Source organism: Chroicocephalus ridibundus, chromosome 7 (assembly GCF_963924245.1).
Source record: "Chroicocephalus ridibundus chromosome 7, bChrRid1.1, whole genome shotgun sequence".
NCBI classification, from domain to species: domain Eukaryota; kingdom Metazoa; phylum Chordata; class Aves; order Charadriiformes; family Laridae; genus Chroicocephalus; species Chroicocephalus ridibundus.
This window is the reverse complement of record NC_086290.1, coordinates 51243562-51269346: the sequence shown is the minus strand read 5'-3', so window position 1 is coordinate 51269346 and position 25785 is coordinate 51243562. Positions and strand designations below refer to the sequence as shown.

General features: G+C 49.5%; 2 protein-coding genes across 5 annotated transcripts; both read left to right on the top strand.

The window, feature by feature from the left end:
• Positions 1–597: 597 nt before the first annotated feature.
• Positions 598–6962, top strand: LOC134518772 (uncharacterized). The gene is made up of 3 exons (XM_063341963.1): positions 598–1034; positions 1556–1786; positions 6818–6962. The coding sequence occupies exons 1-3, from the start codon at positions 633–635 to the stop codon at positions 6932–6934; spliced, it is 750 nt and encodes a 249-aa protein (XP_063198033.1). The 5' UTR covers positions 598–632; the 3' UTR covers positions 6935–6962.
• Positions 6963–9456: 2494 nt separating this feature from the next.
• VEZF1 (vascular endothelial zinc finger 1) lies at positions 9457–25366 on the top strand. Of its 4 annotated transcripts, none has more exons than XM_063340568.1 (7): positions 9459–9714; positions 15149–15954; positions 16574–16637; positions 17661–17844; positions 19280–19495; positions 21693–21737; positions 22085–25366. In XM_063340568.1, exons 1-7 carry the CDS (start codon positions 9682–9684, stop codon positions 22510–22512), a joined length of 1776 nt encoding a protein of 591 aa, XP_063196638.1. In that variant the 5' UTR covers positions 9459–9681; the 3' UTR covers positions 22513–25366. The 4 variants fall into 4 exon arrangements, with proteins under 4 accessions (XP_063196639.1, XP_063196638.1, XP_063196641.1 ...); XM_063340570.1 differs by having other exon boundaries at positions 9462–9714; positions 15149–15846; XM_063340569.1 differs by lacking the exon at positions 21693–21737 and having other exon boundaries at positions 9457–9714.
• Positions 25367–25785: the final 419 nt, after the last annotated feature.

Below are 25785 nucleotides of genomic sequence, written 5' to 3'. Positions count from 1 at the left end.
GTCCCCTCTGTCCTGCCCGCGGCCGGCGCAGCTGCCCGGCGGCACGGAGCACGATACTGCCGTCATTGTGCGGCGGGGAGGGAGGGAGGGAACCCCGCCTCTATCGCTCATCCTACCCATTGCGGAGTACTTAATAAACCGAACATTAGCGCTGAAATAGAAATGGCTAGAAAACCTGTGGTTTCTCCTTGAAACCACAGTTTGGGGTTTTTTTTTTTGTTGTTGTTTGTTTTGGGTTTGAACAGAAACTTCTGCTTTAGAAGAGCAGGCTCATTCATTGATCTGCCCGCGTGTGTTAGTCGCGGCTCAAGATTTCTTACTCCTGACAACAGCAGTTAGTTTTTAGCTGTAGAGCAAAATTATAGTAATTTCTAGATTGGCTAAAAATAGCTACAGCTTTGGTAAGAGTCCACTATGCCGAGTGCAAGATAATCCTCGCTGCACCTGCACAGTGAAGAGCAGTTTATCTTGAATTGCAGTTGAAGCTGTTTCAAGTAGCTGAATTTAAAGGGGGGGGGGGGGGGACCAAAACAGAAAAGCAGATTCCAGGAAGTTCCGTGTGTAACAAATGTTCCCTAAAATCCCTCTCCAGCACGCCTGAAGAAGGCGAGTGAGTCAGGCTGCAGAGCCTGATGTACCCGTCTGTGCCGCGCCGCGCTTTGGCTCAGCCCGGTGGAGCTGCAGGATGGGCATGGATCTCGGCAGAGCTGCAGGACGGGCATGGAGCCTGGCAGAGCTGCGGGACGGCCACGGAGCCTGGCAGATCCATGGGATGGGCACAGAGCCCACAGAGCTGTGGGATGGGCATGGAGCCTGGCAGAGCCGCAGGACGGGCACGGAGCCTGGCAGAGCTACGGGACAAGCATGGAGCCCGGCAGATCCATGGGACGGGCACGGAGCCTGGCAGATCCATGGGATGGGCACAGAGCGCACAGACCTGCAGGGTGGGCACAGAGCCCGGCAGATCCATGGGACGGGCACGGAGCCTGGCAGATCCATGGGATGGGCACAGAGCCCACAGAGCCGTGGGACAGGTATGGAGTCCGGCAGATCCATGGGACAGGTGTGGAGCCCGGCAGAGCTGTGGGACAGGCACAGAGACTGGCAGATCCATGGGATGGGCACGGAGCCTGGTAGAGCTGTGGCAAGGACGTGGAGCCCGGCAGATCCGTAGGGCAGGCACGGAGCTGCAGTCCTGGCCCGGGCTCGGTGATGGGCTCCGGGGTCGGTGAGGGGCTCCGGGGTCGGTGAGGGGCTCCGGGCTCAGCCAGCTGCTCATCCCCTCCCAACCAGAGGGGCTGCGTGTATTCGCAACAGTTGTAGGGCTATTAACGTAATTTTATGCGCTAATTTGTGTAATCATTAAAGAGTTGAGAAGGGCATTGTTCACATGAGTAATTACCTCTGTATTCTAATAGCTCTAATTCATCCCTTAAGTGAGTTTCATATTTCTATGACTCAGCTAACGATTCACGCTTCGGGTATAATTTTTTATTTTATTTTTTTTTTGAAAAATACCCCGTTTGTGGCGTGACTTTGGTTGCGCTCCGTGAAGCTGCCGCCGCGATGGATGCTGACGAGCTCGGACCACGCAGATGTCTACCTGGGAGGATTTGCCAGCGCGGCCCCGGCGCTGGGCTCCCGCGGCAGGGACGGCGCAGAGTGTTTCACTCGCTGCCGAGAGGCTGCGGCACGCAGCTGCCTCCAGCGCGCCAGCGGAAATTTAAAACATGACAGACTTGGCAGTTTGCTCAACTCTGGGTATTTTCCTTCTGACAAAGGGCAGGTCTGTGTTTTTTCTAGTGATTTTTTTTTTTTAATACTGTTTCAAACTTGGAGCGGGGGCAGGGGGGAAACTTCCTCCGCGCTCGGCTCTGGCTGGGATTTGACTCTGCCTCCGTTAGCCACGTTGTTGCTCCTGCCCCAAAGACGTGCGTGTTTTTAAAGCCCGCGTTGGAAAGCTGCAGGGTGCAGGTGAGAGAGAAGGCATGGGGAGCATTGCAGGATGGTTTGGGTTGGGAGGGAACTTAAAGCCCACCCAGTGCCACCCCCTGCCCTGGGCAGGGACACCTCCCACCAGCCCAGGTTGCTCCAAGCCCCGTCCAACCTGGCCTTGAACCCCTCCAGGGATGGGGCAGCCACAGCTGCTCTGGGCAACCTGGGCCAGGGGCTCACTGCCCTCACAGCCAAGAATTTCTGCTAATATCTCCCTAAATCTCCCCATTTTCTGTTTAAAACCAATCCCCCTCATCCCATGGCTCCCCTCCCTGATCCAAAGTCCCTCCCCAGCTTTCCTGGAGCCTCTTTAGGGACTGGAAGGGGCTCTAAGGTCTCCCCGGAGCCTTCTCTTCTCCAGGCTGAACCCCCCCAGCTCTCTCAGCCTGTCCTCACAGCAGAGGGGCTCCAGCCCTCCCAGCATCTCCGGGGCCTCCTCTGGCCCCGCTCTCCACGTCCTTCTTGTGCTGAGGAATTCCAAAGCTGGACGCAGGACTCCAGGTGGGGTCTTGGACCTTTTCTTGACGGCACCGAAATTCCTTTGAGCCGGAGGTGCCCGGCTCTGCAACAGTCGGTGGGTATGGCCAAAGATTTTGTTCATCTTTTTGGAAATATGGTGCAGAGTCAGATCCTTGGCCGGCGGGAGCCTCGGGCAAAGCATCCCCGCTCCGCCAGAGCGGGGATGCTCTGCCCGAGGCTCCCACCGGCCAAAGATGCTCATCCCCATGGGATGCGCTGAGCGATACAGCCGAATGCACAACCATCGATTCTTTGGGAGGCAATCCATAGCTGCCAAATGAGATTAAATAACACCCGGGGCCTGGGGGGGAAAAAAAAAAAAGAAAAAATAGCAAAAAATAAAGAAAATGGGGCACAGCGTTGGCAAAGGCACAAGTTGGGTCTTGGGGGACTGTGGCCATTTACCCGGGTATTAATCCCCGCCATCGCCATTCCCTTCCCCAAAGGATTTCCGAGCTCTTCGCCACTATTAATCGCAGCAGCCCTGCGGGGAAGGTAATGCAGCATTATCCACGTTTTCCAGCTGCGGCTGGGGAGGAGGGAGGCAGCCGGCTTGTCCGAGCTTTGCCGTGTGTCAGTGAAAGATCAGGGATTAGCGCTAGGATTTCCTTGCCGGCTCGGCTGCTCTAATTCAGTGGCCGTGTTTTTTTTTTTTCCCCTAAATGCACTGACCTTATGTGCCTGCTGCCATACATCCCGTGCCCAGGAGGAGCCGGGGCAGATGGTGGGAAGGGGAGCGAGGCAGAAGCGGATGTTTCCCTGCAGTCCTTGGCCCCGCAGGAATTATTACTAAAAATGGTCACTGGTGATTAACCGGAGGAGCGCGGCGCTAAGTAATTGGTACGTGCTCTGTCTCGGGAAGTTTTCAAATCAAAGTGTGGATGCTTTTCTGGAGAGCAAGCGGTGGCTGAAAGGCAAAGCACCGGGGGCAGCGCGGGGAGGAGGGTGCAGCCGGCGTCAGCCAGCACCCGCCAGCAGGTCTCTGAAACGTCCTTGTGCGAAACAGAAAACCCTGGATATCGGCATATCTTTGTGTAAATCATATACAAATCATATATATGTGCGTAGAAGCGAATATTTGATATTAAGGGTAGGCAATCCACACCGCATGGCATCCTCCACCCTCTCCGTGTGCCGGCTGCCCCAGGCTGTCGCACCCGCTGCGGGCAGCAGTCGGGATGGGCAGCCCCGCGTTTGGGGCAGGGGCGGTAATTTTGCAGGTGCCTGAGGGCGGTGACAAGCCATCAGCCTGCCGCCCATCCCCAGGGCCAGCGTGGCGAGCGGCAGGGAGGGCAGCTCTTCCGCTCCGCCGGTGCGGCAGACGACAGCAGCCGCTTTGTGGGGGGAAAAAAGTTGCGGTGGAGGTCACCAAAATAATAACAAAAGGCCACCGGGTGCTCGCGGCATGGGGCAGCTGGGCTGCTCAAGGTGCCAGGCAGAGATTAGCCCCGGCGCAGCTGAGGACAAGGAGGTGGGAAGAGATAACGCCACTTTCCCGGCGCTTTGCCCGCCGGCGGCAGGGCTAAACATAGCCGGGCTCCTCCTCGGCCGCGGCTCGCTGGCCGCCGTCCCGCAGGCCGCGCTGGCCGGAAGCACCGAGCATCTCCCGCGCGGCTGTGGCGTGTGGCGGGCTGGGGGGGGGGAAGGCAGCCAGCCCCCGGCGGGGCTGCGTGCGGGGAACGCAGAGTTCAGGCTGCGGGAAAGCGGGAAGCCACCCGCCGCGGGGAGAGGGGACAGTGCCGGATCCATGGGGATGGCAAAGATTTGGGAGGATGATGACATCCCAGGGAAGGCAGGGAGGGTTTCCCACAGCAGGTGCCTTGGCAGCGTGGCCGAGGGGGGATGCAAGGTGCACCAGCCGGGAGGGAAGGGTGTGGGAGAGCTGCACGGAGGGAAGGTCCCCTCCGTGCAGCTCTCCCAAACCCTTCCCTCCCGGCTGGTGCACCCTCTGTGGGGCTGTTTGGTGTGGGAGTGCTTGAAAGCACGGAGCAGCTCCTGCTTTTCCTGCCTGTTGGGGGGCATGGGCATCCCCTGGCTCTCGGGGAGCCCTGGTGGGAGCCGACACCGGCTCCGTACGGACCCGGGGGGGGGGGGGGGTGTCTCCCCGCTGCCAGGACAGCGTGCGGCCCCTGTGGCTCCACGACTCCACCGCCGTGGGCATCGCGCTGGCTTTTCCAGTTTCCCTCCCCACCCCCTTCCACACTGCGGCTGCAGCGACGCGCGACGCAAAGTTTGGCGCTGAAAAGATGAAAACAGAGTCGAGCAGCGTTCAGCGATCCCTGCTGAGCCCTGCTAACAAGGCTCCTTCCCTTTGAGTAGCTTCTTGCTGCTTCTTCATTGATTGTCACCGTGCCTTTCTGCGGTGATGCAGCCGAGCTGGCTGGTAATTTCCCGCATCCTATTTTCCTCTTTTCAAAAGTGGAGCGATCTTTCAGATGCACTAATTACAAGAAGGCGACGGTGCTTTCCGCAGAGGCAGCGCTGACGCCAAGCCCCGGGGCAGGCGTGCGTGGTGGCCCTGGCACGGTGCGGGCAGGGCACCGCTGCCACCGCTGCCCGAGGGCATGGGATGGCGGGTGGCATGGATGGCAGCAGGATCGCGTGGTAGCGGAGATGATGACGGTGGGCGAGAGCTTTCCATTTCCCTCTGCCTAGGAGACATGTTTGCCCCCGCAGCACCTTCCACCCGGGTTTTAGTCCAGGTCAGGGACATGCTTGGCCGGCGGGCGCTGGGCAGAGGGATGCGGTGGGATGCTCTTCAGGGGACACCAAATGATCCTCAGGATGGCCGTGCTGCCCCAGAGGCTGTCCCGATGGGGGCTGAGGCTTTGCAGCGGGCACGCACTCTGCTTCAACCTGTGCTTCATTTTACTGTCTCTTTTTAGCTTTTGGGGGGGGAAGTCGAGGCTGCAAAGAGAGAAAACAGAGAAGACACGAAGTTGGGAAGCAGCTGAAGGGAAGCTGCCCGCAGGGAGCACATTCTCGGTAACGTCGTTGCAGCTTATTTACACACTCGAGGGCTCTTCAGCCCCACGGAGCTGTGAAATTCAAAGCACGCCGCGTCGCTCGGGGAGCAGAGCACAAACAGAAAGGGGCTCCTCCAAAGCTGAAATATTTGACAACATTTTCTATTCTTAGCGATGCAAGCACATGCTCGCCGAACGAAATCGGAGCACGGCATGGCAGCAGGCAGGCAAGGGCTGGGGGAAAACACCGCGGCTTTGAAGGTCCTGGGTGAAGGTCCCATGGCCAGCCCAGCTCATCGGCGCCGTGACCACTGGAGATGTGCAGAAAGCAGAAAAGCAAATTAGGGTTGTAGCGCTCATGTCCCATTATGGCTCCTAAAGCACAGGGGACTTCTGCAAAGGTTGTGGGATAAAATGGGTAGTTTCGATGGTCCTCCCGGGTTCACGGAGGGGAGCCGCATCCCCGAGCAGGCAGGGCAGCTAATGGCGCCTGTGCAAATAGGCACTTCATTAACTGTTTGGTGGCTGAGCAGGGTGGAGGACACAGCTCCCCTCTGCGTGAGTCGCGCCGTGAGGTGGGTTTGACAAATTAACCGTGGGTATCGCTTCTTCCGGAGGCGGACGTGGCTGGGAGCCGCGTGCTGGGTGGCAGCAGGGCACGCCAGCGGCCGAGGGCTGCACAGGGGTTTCGGCAGTGCCAGCATCGGGCAGAGCAGGGCTGCAGCACCGAGGGGCAGCCCCGGTGCTGTTCTGGCCCCCCAAGAGCATCCCCACAACTATCCTGGAACTGGGGGACACCCCGGCAGCGTTCCCGGCATTCCCAACAATGCGGGAAGTGCTGAGGAAGAAAGGAGGGAGGATTTTTGTTTGAGAAGGCAGGAAAGAGTCACCTCGGGATGGCGGTAAATGGGCCACACGGTTCCCACTGCCCTAGAAATTCCCTTTGCTCGCTCGCCGCGGGTACCGGCGCGGCAGCAGGGTGGCTGCTGATGCTATCGCTGTCCCAGCTCAATGACTAAGGGAGCTGGAAGGTATAAATTAAATAACACAACACTTCAAGCCACCTGTTCTGTGGGTTTGTCCAAAGCAGCGCTGCTTTAATTAAGATGGAGAGTTTACAAATCTAACCTTTGTTTATTCTGCTTTGGGGCATATATAATGTAAATACGTGTTTTCAAACGCTGTGGCTTTTTATATTTCCAGGTATAATTCTGGGTAAAGGAAAGTTCGTCAGGTTTGGCATAGACTTGCCCTTTACAAACACAGCTCCTGCGAGCTCTTTCTTCCCCCGGGCGTTCTGTGCAGCGCCTCGGCTCCCTTTGCTCCTTTTCTTTCAGCGATCGCTGCCCGCTGCCGGATGTGCCGGGCGTGCGAGAGGCTTCAGGGGGCTCAGCCCGACGCCGTCGAAAGGAAAGTGGGCTCCAGCTCTGTGTCCCTCTCTTCCGACTCACTAAGAAGGCTTTGAGTCTCCTCCTCTGTTTTGTTCCCGTATCCCCTCTTGGTTCTTTGGTTGTAAAAACAAGAACGAGGAGTTTAGCCTCCTACGTGCTCATCAGGATTTCTTCGATGACTCAGTGATACGCTTGGGTAGTTTTCTTAGCCTTTAATTGAAGCGAGTGTGAGCCCTTCACAAAGGGAGCTCTCCCAAGTCTTCATTAATAAGCGTTAACAAAAATAACTGACCGACCGGCAGAAAAATAACCAGGAGCGGCAGCAGTGTCCCCCTCTCCGCGAATGCAGGTTTCCTCTCCCGGCTCTTCTGCGTCCCCCTGCACTGCCGGGGACAGGCAGGAGGAGGAAACGCTCCGGTGGTGGCACATGGAGTGCAGGGGGGCGATGGGAAGAGCACCACGGGTCGGTGTGATCCCGGCAGGGCTGAGAGCGTGTGTTGCACATGCACTCGCAAACCCTTTCGACTCCTATTTTTGGTTTGTTTTTCTTAATTCAGAGCTTCTGCAGACCAAAGGTGACATTTTGCAGGTTTCCAGTGCTGCCCGCTGGATGCATCAGCACAGAGGCCAACTGGGGTGCAGATGCGGGTGGTCAAAAACGAGTGGGCTCCGAATTTCCCTCTGAGCGCTGCGGGTCCCCCTGAGCGGGTCAGGCCCCTCCGAGCCCCCCCAGCACACACCCACAAATTTCCTCTGGGGTCAGAAGGCTGAGAAACAGGTGTGGGGTTTTTTTTGGTTTGTTTGTTTTTTGGTTTGTTTTTTTGGTTTTTTTTTTTTTTTAATGCAAACAGATTTTGACATAACCACTTGACTCCGGTGCTGGGGTTTCAAGGAAAAAAGCTAGCAGATAGCCTGGGAGGCACGAAACAACTGCAACCGTGACTCTGAACAGAAAAACTACTGTTTTGCAATGCTCTTAGAAAGTGAAGAAACACTCGGGGAGGGCCGAGGACCAGCACCGCAGGAGCCAGGTGACTCGCCCAAAATTGCACAAAGCCACGGCCGAGACGGTGGGCTGGGACCCCCAGTGAGTCCTCTGCCCATGGCCACTTGTTCCCTGCTGTCCCTCCTCACCACCGCAGCAGCGCGGCATCGGCGTTACACAGAGCTGGCGCTTCGGGACCGGCCTTTGCGTTATCTGTAACAGGAGACAAGAAAAACCAGCCGGCTCTCCCGTAAGGGAGGAAGTCGTATGGGAACGTTCATCGACGCGAGCCGTGTTTAGCCCGGCTGACTGAGGTCGGGCTGCACGGAAGCCCACGGTGACACGGCCGTATTTCTTCACACGCCCGACCTGCTGGGCGGTTTCAGTGAAGTGGACACCGCAGCGGCCGAGGTCTTGGACACGCAGCACGGCTCAGCGTGGATCTGGGCCCGGGCAAAGAGGATTGATCGGAGCCAGGAGGGAGAAATAAATTAAATAAAGTCTTGTAAGCCTGCTCTCGTCTCCCGCAGTCCTGGGGAAGATGGCCCCGGCATGTGAGCAGAGGTCTGGTTTTAAAACATCCATCCTCCTGCAGTTTCACCCACCGCACTCGTGTTTTTCCTGTGCTTGCCAGAGAAATGCCAGACACCCTGCAGATGCCACCCGAGGTGGCGGTGCAGGTGCCACCCCTGTCCTCCGAGAGCAGCAGGGTGTCATGGGGAGCCCTCCCCGTGCCGGGAGCCGAGGGCCTGTCAGGGATGTGCTTGATGTGTGTAAACACGTAATTAACGGTAAGCACAGACTTAATTGCTTGTGGCTTCGATTTGCATTCAGGTGCTGCGCTGAAGATGCCTTAGATAGAAGCAAACCCGGTCAAGTTTGCAGCTCCCGAGGTGTGCAGGAAAGCGGGCCGGGGCGGGGGGCCAGGGAAACCCCCCCCTATGGCCTGAGGCCGGGCGAGCGGCGGCCGCACCGCCCGGGTGACAGCAGGTCCCTGCCCGCCGGGGGGGCCAGCGACAGCACCAGGGCTCTGAGCCCCGGGAGCCGCGGCCCGCCCGGGTGCGAGGCCCGGGCCGGCCCGCTGCAGGCGGCCGGGGCAGTCCGGGTGGGCCTGGGACGATCCCCGGGTGGGCCGAGGCCGGCGCGGCGCCGGGCGACCCCCGGGCCGGCCCCGCTTCCCCCCCTGGCCCCCCCGGCGGGTCCCGGCGCTGCCTCCGCCCGCCGCCCGCCCGCACCCGCGGGCGAAGCCGCCCCCCGCCGCCCCCGCGGCTCCCTCCCTGCGCGGCGGGCGGGGGCGGCGGGCGGGGAGGGGAGAAGGGGAGGGCGGGCGGCGCGGGCCGGGCCGGGCCGCGCCGTGGTGAGGCGGCGGCGGCGGCGGCCCTGGACACCTCGCCCCGCTCCTCCATCTTCTCTCGCCACAGCTCGCCTCGGCTTCCCTCAGCCCGGGACCGGCCCATTGCCAGCCCCGCGGGGGGGGCGGCCGGCCCGCCGCGCCGCCCCGGCCCCCCCGCCCGTCTCGCCGCCCCGCCGCGCCGCCCCGGCTCCGCCGCCCGCCCCGAGGCGAAGGGAGCGGCGGGGGCGGCGCCGCGGCGGCCCGGGCCCGCGCCGCCCCGCCGGGCCGCCGCGCCGCCGCCTCCCCCCTCTGGGCCGCAGTGGTGCAGCCCGGAGGTTAGCGGAAGCGGCCGCTCGGCGCTGCCATGTTGAGCCGCCGCCGCCGCCGCCGCTTTGTTGTCGGCTCCATGTAGCTGGGGCCCGGGGGAGGGAGGGGGGGACCGCGCCGCCGGAGCCGCCGCCGCCGCCCGCCGAGGGCCGGGACGCCCCCGCCATGGAGGCCAACTGGACCGCGTTCCTCTTTCAGGTGAGGCCCCGCGGCGGCCGGCGCTGCCCGCCCCCCCCCCCCCTCCCCTCAGCGGCCGCGGGCGGGCGGCCGCCCGCCGGGCTCCCCGCTAGGCCGGGGCTGTCAGTCAGCGCCGCCGCCCGGCCTCCCGCCCGCCTCCCCCGGCCCGGCCCGCGGCGGCGGCGGGGCCCGGCCCGACCCGGCCCGGCCCGCCCGGGGCAGCGGCTGCCCGGCCCCGCTGCTCCCTCCGCTCCCTCCTGCACTTTCTCCGCGCCCGCCTCCCCCGCTGCCGCCGCCCCGCAGTGTTTTGCCTTTTATTTATTTATTTATTTATTTATTTTTAAAAAAGAGGGAAATGTTTATATTTTATTTATTTTATTTATTTTTCATTTTTATATTCCCCCCCAAAAAAAAAGCTTTTTTTTTTTTTGTTTTGCTTGTTTTTCTCTCCCCCCGCCAAAAAGAAAAACAAAAAAAAAAAAAACCACCAACCCCAACCAGCCCAGCCTTCCACCGGGCTCTAACAAAACCCCGATGGAACAAACACCGTGTCTGGGAGAATAAATTAATCCCTCTTTAAACAGCCTGACTCAGGGGCCGGGTGACGAGGGAGCTTGTTTTCTTTTAAAATAGGACGCAAGCGGGCTGGATTTCTGTAAAAACTGGCGAAATGCTAACGGTAACAGGGAGGAATAGGGACGGTAGAGCGTGCAACCCCTCCCTTTGCCAACTGAGTCACAATTTTCCCCCCTTCTGTCTGCGAAAGACTGACTTAAAACCACCACTGTTTATGTAATTCCGAAGAAAATCCAGTGTACCAAAAAAAAAAAAAATCCGAAAAAAAAAAAATCCTCCCCTGGCTTTTGTGAGCCGAGCCCTTTCACGCCGGATTGTTTTCTGATGCCTCCTGCTCTTTTTGAGCTTGCAAACATAAAATATGGAATTGCAGCAGCAGCAAAAAAAAAAAGGAAAAAAAAAAAGCCCCACACATCACCTTTCTCAAGGTAAAATAATCCTCTTTGCACGTTCCCGGCGGCCGTCACTCGCTTACTCACTGTCCTCCTCGGAATTAAACCCAAACCCAACCCGTGACACGAGTTCAAAAACCTGAGTTGAATGAATAAATCCGCCAAGAGCGAGCCCCATTCCTTTAGACAGGAAAAATTATTCCCTTGCGAGTCCCGAGGGATGAGTCAGTCCCTTGCCCGGGTGCTCTGCCTCCGAAAACGCGCCGGGAATGTTCCGGGGTGCCGGTACCGGGAGCTGGGCGCTGGGTTTTCCGCCTTTTTGTGATGAAGGCGGGTGATGCCATCGAGTTTGGCTGAGGTCTTGTGAATTATTTCTCACTCTAGTGGGCAGTTGTGATTCGCACATAGGAAACTTCACGCTAAGAAGTTAATCTCCTTAGTTTAGGGCCATCTCCCTCCGAGTTGGGGCTGTTTTATCGCTTTCCTGCCTCCCAGGCTCACAGATGAGAGTTTTCGAGGGGAAATTATTCGTAGGCTGGCAGGATGGTATTGCAGCAACCTCCGTAACAAACGCCAAGTAATACTTTCAAGTGCATGTCCAGCTTCTTGCTGCTTGTCTGTATTTTTTTGAAGAGTACTGTATTTTGAAATAGCGATGTCACACTTTGATTTAGGAGTAGGCTTTGCTGCTTTTAATTAAGGAGTCAGCAGTTCACTTTCTGAACGTACTTAGCTATGTGCGACTTGGAAGCGTCTTCATAAAGCTGTGACGTGGAAATTTTCCTCTGAGATTTTTTTTTTTTTGCCCCAAATAATAAAGCTTTAAGACCTCATAATAAATGCTGAACATTGTTTCTTGAGTCATTTTGTTAAAACCAAGGATTTAGGGTGCGAGCATCCTAATGCACCCAACAGAAAGCACTGTTAAGATAACTTTTGATGTGACTTGATTATTTTTTTTTTTCTTTTTCTTCCCATTCTCGCCAACAGCATGTCAGCCCAAATCCAACCGATTAGTTAAAACTAGTAATAAAAAGTAGATTTAAAAACCCCTCCTGGCCCCCCGCCCCGGTATCAGTTAAATAACAAATGCGAGTGATGAATATACCCGCTCGTTCTTCGTGGGGGGAGTTTGACCAAGTGTGTGTTTCAGCTGTGACAGGATTTCTAAGGGACAGCTTAATACGCGGTGTGTAAAGTTGTAACTTTTAGCAAAACGTTTTTAGGGGAGGTTGCAATGTCTTAATTTTAGTCTCACTAGCGATGGGATACGCGACTGTAAATTGCTCTTTCCAAATAAAGTTGTTTGATTGTGTTTAGGTGGCATTTGGATGAATTGTATCTTTTTAAAGAAACAATCGTAAGACTGAATAAGCAGTTCTTGTTTGGATATTATTAGTCCCTGAAATGCATATTTTGAAAACCACTTTTAGTATCTGCTTGGGAAGTGAAAGTTGTATCTGTTAATGTGAGGAGGAATCATCCATCAAACAGAGTGTTCAAGATATGACTCATGCTAATTTGTTGCTCTCACATTAAGACTGGAGCGCAAAAATATTTTAGCCTCTGGCATTGGAAGTTCACAATGCCACATCCTACCACTCCGAGTCACGAATTACAGGGGTTTTTTTGTTTACTGCCCCCCAGGAGAGAAAAAAATTAGCTCTAGAACGAGGGTATTTTGCACGAGAGCCTGTCCCAGGCGATCAAAATATCGCAAAAATGTTGACTTGACATTAATGCCAGGTCAAGTAAAACCGTGGTCTGTGCCTGAATAAAAATGACTCGCAAGAGGCATGCAGCAGGTGCTGCCTTCCCTTCTCCAACAGCGAGTTAAAAAAAAATACTGCCTGATCCTTTTTTAAAAGGCTTTGATGCAGGCAGCCCTTGGAAACTGAGGAATACCGCTTGTTGCAGAGGGGTTGTTAGAAAGACAGCGCTGCTAATAACACCGGCTATCTGCGAACCAAGATAAGCAGACTTATATAAGCAGCGGCTTCGTAGTAGCCTTATGAATATACATTGTTTTATGTCCACTGTCTCTCTCGGTTCTGTAGGAATAAGTGCATCATTACCTTGAAGTGCTGACGATTCTTTAAGGCTTAAAAATATCCATAAACTGCCTAAGTTTGAACCTTGTCCAAAGGATTTGGGCTCTCTATTATCCGATCTGCTAGCTCTGCCTTTGAAACTGTATCTCTGGAAGCTATCCTTAGGTGCTCTTAAGTGTCTTCTGATGCAGTTTAACAACGTTGTTTTATGCTTATTTAAAGTTGGCTGTAAAACATTTCAGAATTTTTTAAAATTAAAATTGTATTTAAGCACACAACTTGCTTAATATTGTACTTTCAATGTGTATTGTACATACTCTATTCTTTTTATGCAATGTAGATGTGTCAATCACTTCTTAAAAACACAGAAAATAAATGGTTGAAAAATCCACAGTTGTCACTGAAGTCAGGCAGAAGTTTGATGGAGAAGCTGGAGCTGGTGCTGTGCCCTGATTTAGCAGCGCAGCCTCCAGGAGGGTTCTGCCTCCGCCTCTTCAGCCATCGCTTCTGCAAACCGGCCCCTTGGGCTGTTGGTTGAGGTGGCTGCCGTGGCCGGCGTGGGGTGGTGGTGCTCCCTTTACCTGTTGCATCCTGAGCTCCGGCATGGATGGGACGTAAAATGCAGATAAAACCGGACAGGCTGGCCTGGCTCCTAATGCTTCCCGCAAGTTTTGTCTCCCGTTATCATCCCCAATCCTGGCTTTCTCCCGTGAACTGTTTTCCTGACAGATAGGCTTGGAGTGTTAGGGAGCACGTATTCATACCCAGGTGGGTTAGTGTTTGTATCCACCGGTGGCTTTTATCCAAAGATCACCGGTGTCGCACTCCTGGAAAATGAGTGGCTGAAGTGATACAGGGCTTGTGCGGTGGCAGGAGGTGGCAGGAGCCCGTCTGCAGCCGAGGGACACTCGCACCAAGGTGGCTGCAGTCGCTGCTGTGATCAGGGAGGCAAAGTGTCTGGACCTGGGATGCAACTAAGAAAAGTCCCGAAGTGAGCTTCTAGAAATACTGACCTCTCCAGAGGATGAGATGAGACAGGTTCGCATAGGAAGAGTGCGTTCTGTAAAGTTGTCTGTCCTCAACCAAAGTAAAATCGGACAAGTTGGGGGTTGCAGGCCAGCACAGTGTTTTATTCAGCGCTCTCAGCCTGGAGTTGTGATATTGAGTGAAGGAAACCGTAGAGAAGTCCTGGAAGGCTGCAGTACTGATCTAACGGGAATGCAAGTTTCCCCAAACTCAGCTTCAGACCTGGCACGCTGCGTTATTAACGAGACTGATTTAAAACTGGCCTGATGAGACTGAGGCACATCTTGAATACAGATGCGCTTAAACTGGCTTAAGGTGCTAGAGTGATTTATTTTAATGCTCCATTAGGCTGAATTGCTCTGTGTGGTTTCTAAACCACTTTAAAATTGTATCTGCTAGGGTTTTGTCCCAGTCTGTCTGGGTGAGTTTTAATAACAGTGTTTTCTGCCTTAGAATAAACAACGTCCAACGCAAGCCGGCTGTAGGGCAGCCCATAGCAGCTCAGCTGAGCAGAACTCAGCACGCTCCTTCCTGCTGGGGGCGGGTTCCCCCTCCCTCTTCCCTTCAGCTTCTCCCACCGATTCTGTAGTTCAGTTCCATTGGGATGGGCTGTTTTAAAACACCTTTCAAGTCTTTTTTTTCAGACGCCCCCCCCCCCCAGCTGTGTTCTCCAGCATCTCTAGATGTCTACCAGTGCTTATCGATTAGCTTCTCTTCCTATCACAGAGTAGCTGCTGCTGAAGAGAAAAAGAACATGCCGCTATTCTTATTAGTGTCCAGACGCAGAGTGCAGTGGTCAGCGTATAAATGCAGCGGGAACCTGCTAAATATAGAAATGTGGCTTTAGACAGCTCTCGATTCAGGTTGCTTTGGTTTCAGTGCTAACACGCTGGTATGAGCATGTTGTTTAAATAAGAAGCCTTATCGCATCCTGGCTCTCTCTGGCTGCAGTTTGGTTCTCAACGTGCACTGAGCTCGGCTTAAAGGTGGGGCGATATTTTGCAACTCCCATCAGTACATTCATACGCTCCAAAGATAGTCCCAAGGTGGCATCTGATACGATCGTTAGCAAAACAAGTTATCTGTTATGTAAAGATCAAACGCTGTGTTAGTAAAAGATCTGACAAGCACCTAGTTGTTTTCCATAAGAAATGTTGCCCTCCGGAAACTTAATAATTATTTGATTGTTGTGATGCGTGCCTTCCTACACTTACCACAGAATCTGCACAGCCAATGCATTTAAAGCGCAAGCGGTTTATCCTGTCCAAAACCCAAATTATGTAACGTTTTCCAGTTGTTGCTTCAATGGCTTTTTGGTCTAGAATGTGCTTTCCTGTAGTTTGCAAATGTTCTCACCGTGTCAGAGTGAGCACCCATCAATAGAATTTAAGTGTGAATGTTTGGTTTTAGGCACACGAAGCCTCACATCACCAACAGCAGGCAGCACAGAACAGTTTGTTGCCTCTCCTGAGCTCTGCTGTTGAGCCACCCGATCAGAAGCCGATTCTGCCCTTACCAATAACGCAGAAACCTCAGCCTGCACCAGAAACATTAAAGGATGCTATTGTTGGGATTAAAAAGGAAAAACCTAAAACCTCCTTTGTGTGCACTTACTGCAGCAAAGCTTTCAGGGACAGCTACCATTTGAGGCGTCACGAGTCCTGCCACACAGGGATAAAGTTAGTGTCACGGCCAAAGAAAACTCCCACCACAATGGTGCCCCTTATCTCGACCATCGCTGGTGACAACAGCCGAAGTTCATTGGTTTCGACTATCGCGGGCATCCTGTCCACAGTCACTACGTCTTCCTCTGCCACCAACCCCAGCAGTAGTGCCGGCGCAACGGCTATGGCAGTGACTCAGACGGTGAAGAAGCCCAGCAAGCCCGTCAAGAAGAACCACGCTTGTGAGATGTGCGGAAAGGCCTTCAGGGATGTCTACCACCTCAACCGGCACAAGCTGTCCCACTCAGATGAAAAACCCTTTGAATGTCCAATTTGCAATCAGCGCTTCAAGAGAAAGGATCGCATGACCTACCACGTGAGGTCTCATGAAGGTGGCATCACGAAACCATACACCTGTGGTGTTTGTGGAAAAGGCTTCTCGAGGTACCATGTAGAAAATCCCAGGCGAGCTCAAGTATTGGCTTTTCATAACCAAGAAGGGTTAAGCTATCATAGCGAGGGGCTAGGAGAACCAGACATCTTAGAAGATTGGTGAGGGGATAAAGAGCCTTGTTTACCTCTAGGGCGTGGGTCTCGATCTGAGCCAGATTGGCCAAAAGTGGTCGCGCTTTTATGAGAATGCTTTGAAATGAAAATTTTTTGCGACCTCATCCAGGTCCTGTAGGACACGTGTCTGTGTCGCTGGTGGTGACCAGGGAGCCCCTTTGCAAAGGTCGATGACCGAATGGGGCACGGCAGGGTAGTGGCTCCGTGTCTCGGAGCACGGTTGGGGCGTACTGACAGAGCATTGCGGGGGAGCTTGCATTGCTGCTGCCTGTGTTTGTATCTGTGCTTGCAACAGAGAAAACTTCAACCTTTAGAGCCGTTGATCCGTCACCTTTACACACGGTACGACCAACCGTACCATTTTCAGGTGTGTAAGAAGAACACGGTTAATTTTTGAACCGCAGGTTGGGTCTCAGCGTAACTATGTGTTACTCTTGCTGAAAGCCACCGCGTGGGCAAGGGGAATGGATTTATTCTTGCCGCGCAGAGGGATGTGGGCTGCAAGGGGTCATCAGGGCAGTGTTCAGCACCGCTAGCCACGGTGTCGTTACTATGTATTTGTAACAGTATGCTTTTCCTTCTCTGTTCCTCTCTTTTTTTGCAGGCCTGATCATTTAAGCTGTCACGTTAAACATGTTCACTCAACTGAGAGACCCTTCAAATGCCAAGTAAGGGCTAAAATGATTTATTAAGAACAATGTGTTACAGTATCGTTAGAATCTCAGGTGAATAATCATTCCAGAACTGTATTTGCTTCTGGACTTTTCTTTGAAAAGCAAGTTTAGGAATAAAGTCGCATCCTCCTTGCATACCAGCAGCACTGTAGTTCTGATGTAAGTGCAGAGGCAGTTTAAAAGGATGCTGTGGCCACTTCTTTAGGAAGATTAGAGGCTTTTTGCTTTCTTGGAGAGCACCTACGGTGTGCTGTTTTACCACATGTTTAACTTAGTAGTAGGATTGTAACAGTGTCCTCAGATCAGTGCTGATTACTGGAGCAATGTGTGCAATGTGGTTCTCAGTATGTTTAAATTAAACTAGGTGTGTTTCTCAGTATATCCATTTAAAATGGATTGGAATAGTTGATTCTGGATCCGTTATTTTGCTGGAAACTGTAAGCAAGTTGTCAAAAGTTGATGACTGAGCAGAAGAGAAATAACTCGACTGCCCTTGAACAATTAACTGTTTTGCTTGGACTATCCGTGCTTGTTCCAACCTGTGTTTTAGTGACTCATCATATTAAATAAAAGTCTTATGTAGAAAGAATAGTGTTAGAAAAAGGTTTTGTTTCCTTGTTCTGATTTGGACGGGAACAGAAGCAGTTGAGCAATTTGAGAGATCAAGTTCATATTTGTACAGTAACATTCTATCAGAAAACAACTTTGCCTGTTCTAGGTTTTTTTTATAAGCTACCCCTTGCTTTGGTAGGGAAGGCAACCTGCTATTTTAAGAACGTTCAAGTGGTATAGAGTATGATTTTTTGCCCTCATTGTCTCAGAAGCCAGCTTCCATTTTCAGTCTCTGTTTAGTAGTTTGATTTTGGTTTCTCTATAAATACAGGTAAAACTTAAGGTTGTCAGTATGCTTAGGATACTGTTTGCACCCACGAGGTAAAATAGGCGTAGAGTGGGCGTGTAATTCATACTATAACAATGCTGTCTGCACTTCAAGTGTAACTGTTGTTCTCCATATAGACGTGCACTGCTGCCTTTGCCACCAAAGACAGACTGCGGACACACATGGTGCGCCATGAAGGAAAGGTATCGTGTAATATCTGTGGTAAACTTCTGAGTGCAGCATATATCACCAGCCACTTAAAGACACACGGGCAGAGCCAAAGTATCAACTGTAATACCTGTAAACAAGGCATCAATAAAAGTAGGTGAACGTTTTAAAAACATTTCTAATAACGATGTGTTTGCAAAGGGAATTGCCTTTGATTACGTTAGAATGCAAAACTGTACCCATCAGTCTGGGTATTCACACCTATTAAAAATAGGTATTTGATAAGAGGATCTTCTTCAGTTCAAGAATTGGCATACGTGGAATCGGTTTGCTACTAGACTGCGCTCTTATCCCTTAGGAATGCCCTGCAGTTTGTGAGAATAACCCATCTCTTGAAGAGAAAAGAGTTCCCAAGTTTTCTCAGCTTCTAAGTTCAGTGCTACTTCCTGAACTGTACAGGCTGAAAAGTCCAACAGATTATTCTGGAGATTTTAGGATATTTAAGAACTGAGGATGTCTGCCAAATTTCAGTTCTGAAGCCTCATCTAAAGCTCATCAAAATTAGGAGAAAGTTTTCTCTGAGCTTTGGCCCTGGGGCTCAGCGGTTCCTCCCTCCGGCAATAGCTGACAAGAAAAGCATTTAAATCCAGCACCAATATGTTTTGGGCATTAATGACATTTGATTGGTGTTGTGCAGGCGTTCAAATGAGATGTTAGTAATAGTTCCTTCTAGTCTTAAACTCTGTGAAAGTGCTGAAGCCTGAACCTGGGAGTGCCTAGTAAGCAAATGAAGACTTGACTTTCAAATCATCCCTATTAAAATACTTGTAACTAAGTTAACCCACATGCTTACTGGTATACGACTGGTTTTCAGAGGAATGTCTTTGGAAACTTTGTCCTTAAAGCCTTTTAAACAGTATTAATTTACAACATCTTTGCAGTTCCTGTTACTTCTGGATAATTTGAAGGTGCTGGGCATGTTTAAAATGCCTGATTGTTGAGCTTAGTAGGAATTTTGGATGTGAAGTATTTTTCAAGGTATAGGGTTACAGCTCTGGCTTCCCAAGCTAGTTCGGTGGTGCTAAGCCAGTTCACGTGAGGCATTTACGGCAGTTGTTAGAGGTGGAAATGATGAGCTGTAATGTGGCCAGAGTAGTAACATGCTGTTCTGTGATGTAAAATTTTAAGTCATACTTGCAAAAGAAAGTAAAAAGGCTTTTTTTTTCTTTTTTTTTTAACTGGAGCTGAGGTTTAGAAAAAGTGGAATTGGCCAACCAGCTTGAATTCTAGACACTCACTGTAGTCTTTGATTTCATTCTTCCTAAAACACGAACAAAATAACCAGAAAGGAAGTTCATTTTTGGCAGTGAAAGCAGATGTTCCTGACTTACATTTTGGATTTTAGATGTTGGCAAAGTAGTTTTATAAAGCGCAGAATTAATTATATGGTTTTAAACACTTCTGTGATTTTTGCTCTTGGAATCCTGTGAGATTCCACACACTCTTTATGGAAGAAGCCTTTGTCATCTCAGCAGAAAAACAGAGTAACTTTTCAAGGTGAATTTGTGTTCTTACTTGATTGGCATAGCATGCATGAGTGAAGAGACCAGCAATCAGAAGCAGCAACAGCAGCAGCAACAACAGCAGCAACAACAACAACAACAGCAGCAGCAGCAACAACAACAACAGCAACAACAACAGCAGCAGCAGCAACAGCAGCAGCAGCAACATGTCACAAGTTGGCCTGGAAAGCAGGTAGAAACCCTGAGATTATGGGAAGAGGCCGTCAAAGCAAGGAAGAAAGGTAAAACAAAACAGTACTTACGGTCTTGGTTTTATAAGATACTGGAGCTTACAGTTATATAGGGAGTTTAAGATGTCAGGAAAGGATGAAAATTGCATTCTTGATGTTAGAAGTCATAGCTAAAAACTAGCAGGAGGGTAACATGACCAAAATTACGCTGTTGTAAGTGAGCTCCTTATTACTTACTTCCCTTTGGTCTCTGCGCTTGAATGTGTACGTAGCAGTCATCAATTACAAAGGGATGTTTGTGTCTGCTCCAAGGCAAGAGCGTGTTTTTTGACTTGCATGTGGCTTTTAGCTGTGTTTATGCATATTTACCGGTTGTTAACTTGTGTGCATATGTGTGTGTATATATATATGTATGTATGTATATATACACACACACCACCCTCTGTTACATCATCATCAGTTTGCATGTGAGTGCTTTCTGTGTCCCTTTCATCTTCTCTCTCCCAATTTATTCCATTCGCTTTATTATCACGTAACTGTCTTTGCATAGTTTTCTGGAACTCATAGAAATTACTTTTCTGTCTCTGGTGTGGCTTTTTTTTCATTACAAAATTAACTAATAAGTGATTGTGTTTTCCATTATTGCTAGCTCACAGCTTACCTGTCCCTGTGCTGCTGTAATTGAAGTTGAATAGCTTCCTCTTGTTGGTCAATGTGTCAGTTTTGTAAGGAATAGATTGCTTCAATTTCATGTCGCTTGGAGTATAGTATTTCAGTGTCTCCCGTTACCGCTAGCGTATTCTTTTCACAACGGTTTGATTTCTAATGCCTGTCACATGACTCTCCTGGATTACATGTTTATAAGAAATTCTTAGTGACCGCTTACTGTTTTTCACTAGCTGCTTTTAGTAATAAATGTTTTGGACTCACCTTTTTTTTTTTTTTCTCCTAAACTTCCTTTCAGTTTCTTCACTCTTTTTTTCTTTTCTAGGTCTTGTTTGTGTATTAGGCTGCTAGCTCCTTTCGCCTTGATTGTTATTCCAATTTAATTGAATTCTGTGATCAGACATATATAAACAGCTTATTGATGTTAAAATGTAGTGATAACAGAAACATTAAATATGATCAGGCTGCTAAATTGATAAAGCAAACAGGTGTCAGATTTAGAAAATCTCTGAGATTTTTTCTCCTGCTTGTTCCTTCCTGTGTCTTGTTCCCTTTTCCCTCCCTTTCTTATTGAAATTATTGAATACGCTTTAACAGAAACAGCGGGTTTGGACAGAATGGTGGGTGAGGGAGGTGGGTGCGGAGAAGCGTTGTCAGATTGCTGATATTAGCTTAATTTAATTGGGGAAGGGGCATGGGGCGGGATGTGTCTTTGCGTATTACTGTGCTGGAAGGTGAAGCTAGATCAGTCAGTGCCATGCCTACGTGCTGCTCTTTCCATGCTGCTTCTCCTCTGCTAGTGCCACCTGTTGTGTTGGCTTTACAACACTAGATGGAATTTTTTTAGTCTAATACTATTTATTTTCACAATTTTATTTTATTTTTTTTTTTACTCTTTCCCTTCCTTTTCACCCCTCCTAGATATGGACTTTGAAGAACCAACAGTAACCCTTGAATGGGGCTAATGTTGCTTTCAAAGTTAACTCTGTCTTGGTACATTTGTATTGCCCGAGTGGCAAGAGTGGACTCTTTGCTCCTGGCTTACCTCCTGAAACGTGGGTGTAGACTGAGCTTGGTGTCCTACCCTACAAATGTGGAATAAGACACGACTTAGAAGTGCCGTAACGTTGATGTAGAATTTTTATTTTTTTTTGTCGTTTCTCTAACACTCATTCATCCCTTCCCTTTTACCCGCCTGTTGTTTTCGGGGCTCTCTGGTGCGGGCAGCCGGCAGGTGGTGCTGATGGATGCCCAGCCAGCCTCCCGCTCCCCCCCGGGCCCTCCTGCCTCTGCTTTCCTCGGCACTTCATTCCTGCTTACTGCTAAACACAGTAAAACAATCCCCAAACCAACCCCAAACCCCACAAAACAACTTGGTGTGGAGCTGTAGCTTATGTGAAAGCTGAGGAGATGATGGGGGTTGATAGATGTACTGTGTGGGTAGCCTTAAAAATTGCTAAGTAGAAGTACGGTGATCAGTGGTACAATTTAGTAGCAATAATTAAGACTGAAATAAGCAGGTAAATATTGAAACGAGCTTTGCTTATCAGTCCCTAATAATGACTTTTTAAAACCTTCACAGAATGTCAGTTCACCTTTGAGAAGGCTATAGAGTACGTACCATTCGGTATGTACACTCTCTCCTCTATTTCTAATGTTCCTCTTGGGAGGATTTTTTTGATTGTACGATACTGTTTTTATGAACATGGAAACCCTCTTTGTAAGACAACCTCGCTTGACTTCTCAGGAAAAAAAATATTGAATTGAAATGAACTGCATGAGAGTTTGTATTTCTTATGGGCTATAGAATGTTAACAGTTTTAACTTACTAATAATTCCTAAAGAAAATTATTCCAGAATTTGTACCTGTTCTTGTTTGGTTTTTGTTTTTGTTTTTGTTTTGTTTTTTTTTAAATCTTGTCCATGGTTTTTTATGTGTTAAAAACTTTTTGTCTTTTTATGTCTCATTTTTAGAAGCTGCTAACTTGTGCCAAACCTCCACTGCTGCTACTACGCCTGTGACTCTTACTACTCCATTCAATATAACGTCCTCTGTGGCTTCTGGGACTATCACAAACCCAGTCACAGTGGCAGCTGCAATGAGCATGAGAAGTCCAGTAAATGTATCAAGTGCAGTTAATATATCCAGTCCGATGAACCTAGGGCATCCTGTAACTATAACAAGTCCATTATCCATGACATCTCCATTAACGCTCACCACACCAGTCAATTTACCTACTCCAGTAACCGCTCCAGTGAATATAGCGCATCCAGTCACTATAACATCTCCCATGAACCTCCCCACCCCGATGACGTTAGCTGGTCCCTTAAATATAGCCATGAGACCGGTAGAGAGCATGCCTTTCCTGCCCCAGGCCTTGCCCACGTCTCCTCCCTGGTAAAGAATTTCTAAACAGTATTAAAAAGGATTAAAATGGAATCCTTACCAGCAGTTCTTTTCTGGGTTTTGTTTGGTTGGGTTTTTTTTTGTTTTGGGTTTTTTTTTTTTTTGGTTTTGTTTTAGTTAATAATAAATTCAGACTAAGACACTGGGGCAACATGCACCATCAGAGACCGTAGTAGCATCTTCCCCTGTTGATTTGGCTCATATGGTTCACACTTGAGTTTCGCTGGAGCACTTCATTTAAACTAAGTTTTACCTTTTAGCTGACTGATGCTGACTTAGAGCAGATACTTACTTGCCAGAGTTTAAAAAAAAAAAAAAGTTATTAAAAAACAGTTTTATGTTTTATCCCCCAAATTATAACTTAGAAAATTATTTTAATCTAAACACTAGCAAAGACCCCTCTGTATCTTTAACAGGGTGGATGGCTAATTTTAACTTGCCGGTCGTTAAGTCCACTGTTTCTGAGCTAGTGTAGAATCTTTGTCTGTGTTGATGTTTTTTTTTTTAATGAGTAAATGCATTACAATGTTGTCATTTAAAAAAAAAATGCATTTTGGAGAAAATATGCATTTTACCTTTGGGAATATGATAATTTCAGGCAGCATTCCCTATGGGAAAGGTGATACCAGCTCTGATATGCAAAGCATATGATAAATTATCATTCTAACTTCAACATATAATAGGGATTGTGACCTGATATTTGGAGATGTAAATATTACCCAACATATTACCCTAAGGGAATATAGCATTGTAGTCAACATTTTTTTTAAAAAAACTGTTATTGTTTGGTGAGAAACAGCCATGGCTGACAGAAGAGGAGTCGAAATGTATGTAAACATGGTCTCTGAACAGTCAGACCCCTATGGGACTCTTATCTAGGAGCAAAAGGAGTGCTTTGAAACTTAAGAAATATTGCTTTAAGCTGGAAGATTCTGGAGGCACTGGGTATGATTTTTATGCCCTCTGCCTCCCAGTCAGAGCCTGCTGGTGTTACAGCAGGGGACAGACGTGTTAGTTGTTCACTAGAAGTTTTGTCTTATATTAAATTGTATACAGTTTTTATTCTAACCACTAACTAGGTAGGATGCCCCTCCAGGACAAGCAGAGAGCGTCTTTTAATTTCTCCCCTATTTCTTAATCAAGTGTTGTGCAAATCTGTTCAACTTTGTAAATATTTGCAAACATCATCATTTTTACGTTATTCTTCTATTGTGTTAACACATTTCTATCAATTTGTGGGAGTTCTGGGGTGATGGTTCCCACCGGCCAGCCCAGAACTTCTCCACAAATGGTCACACATGTTTAAGCTACATGTGCTTTTTATTTCTTAACCTGTTTATCTGTACATAAAGTAGAAAGCAAAATCTAGGGAAACAGATATACTTTTTAGACTATCATGTCACATATTCACGTTTTTAAAACTTTGTTTAAAAAAAAAAAAAAAACAACAAACCACCCTAAACCCAAGACTCTACATTAAAAACAAAACAAAACAAACAAAAAAAAAGAATAAAAAAAAATAAAGTTACAGTTGAGATGTTTTTATCTTAATGAAGTTGAAAGCTATGGAGATTAGCGTGTGCGCATTTTCACAGAGTGCTAGCAGGACCGACTAGTCGAAATGGACTGCTTCCGTTCCTACCCTGCCGTGTCAGTGCAAGCAGTGATTGCCAGGCTGCTGGCTCAGGTGACAGGTATCTGTATCATTACGTGAAACTGTTCTAGGGGCTTGGACTACATAGTAAAACAAAAACAAACAAAAAAAAATAATAAAAATAGAGCTTAGTGTAAAATAATTTTATAAATGATCTTTTGTACTTTAGGACATCAAATTGTACAACTTTTGTATATATAAAAGCTTAGGAACTTTCTGTTTAGCAGAAAGGAAACACATTCCTACACTTTTAATGTATATGTTTGTTATAATGTCCATGTAAACATATGCCCTATGTTTGTGCCTTTTAATTAGTTTGTCTCAATAAACAAAAATGTAGAGAAGAATATGTAGCTATGACTTTGTTACCACTGTTCTTACTCCAGATGTGTAGAGGTCTTCGTTTTTGCACTGTGTAGAGCGTTGGGCGCAGGCAGCTGCATGACTTGGGCTGAGCCGGCCGAAAGGAGGCATGTGAGGCCAGTGCCCCCCAGAACCCCCCGTCTCCCCCAGCCCTGAGCAGCCCCCCATGTGGGACGCGTAGTTTCCAAGCCATCTCTGTCACCCGTGGCGATGGCCACCGACTCCCACCGGTTTCCCGTTGTAGGTGTAGCGTGCTGGATCTGGGTGAATTGCAGAGATGACCCTTAGGTGAAGTTTGGGTGTCCCTGAGCTTAAAAGAACCCCCAAAAGCGTTAAAAGCCGATACAAAAATGTGTACTAGAAGTGGTTATCTATGAATTACTTACAATAAACAGGTGTGAGACTTAATTGTATGTTGTCAATTACTGTAGTATTGACAGCGGGTCCTCCGTCCAGCTAGCGTGCCCTGCGGATGTTATTTTTATCCCAGCAGAGTAGCGGTAGAATAAACACATTAAACACCGGCAAGGAAATCTTTCAACGTGACAGAGGCTTCCCAAACCACTAACCACGGTGCTCTTAGCACGGGATTAGGAAAAGGGCTGTTTCCTTTTTATTTTATGTTGGTTCTGCTCGAATGTACCTGGTTTATGTCCACAAAGCTACATTAGCTAATTGTCAACCTGTTTCATTTGTACTTGGGTAAACATTTGCTTTGTACTGTGTATAAATGGTTCCGAGGTGTGCTCCTCCGCTGTCTCGATACAGACATCAATTTCGCTTTGTAATGCCATCGTATGAAATACATTAAGCTGTTTTTTGACAAACGAAAGCTACCTGGTCAAGTAGTTTATACGGCATGCGTGCTACCTTGTAACGGCTGGGTCATCCACGGAATGAGGGGGCTATTAAATACAGCCCCCGCCTGGCGGGAGACGATGTGGAGCGGCGCGGCAGCGAGGAGGGATTTGCGTGGCGACTCCTGTCACTGCGGCCCCGGGGAAGTTAAGACTATAAGAAAATGGTGGGATGCGAAGAACAGATGCTCCTGTTACACCGAGTTAGTTTCTATGCAGCTGATGCGCTTAGCCTAGTTTATTTCATGGAAACTTTTAAGCTGGATCTGGTCCAACATCAGGGAAGCCTATTGCTGCCCTTGGTTTGAGGGGGTTTTATAGCCAGCCCATTCAGGGCTCCAATTGCAAGGAGTTCAATAGGGGTTTTATTTTTTTCTTCTGGAGTTTCCATAGG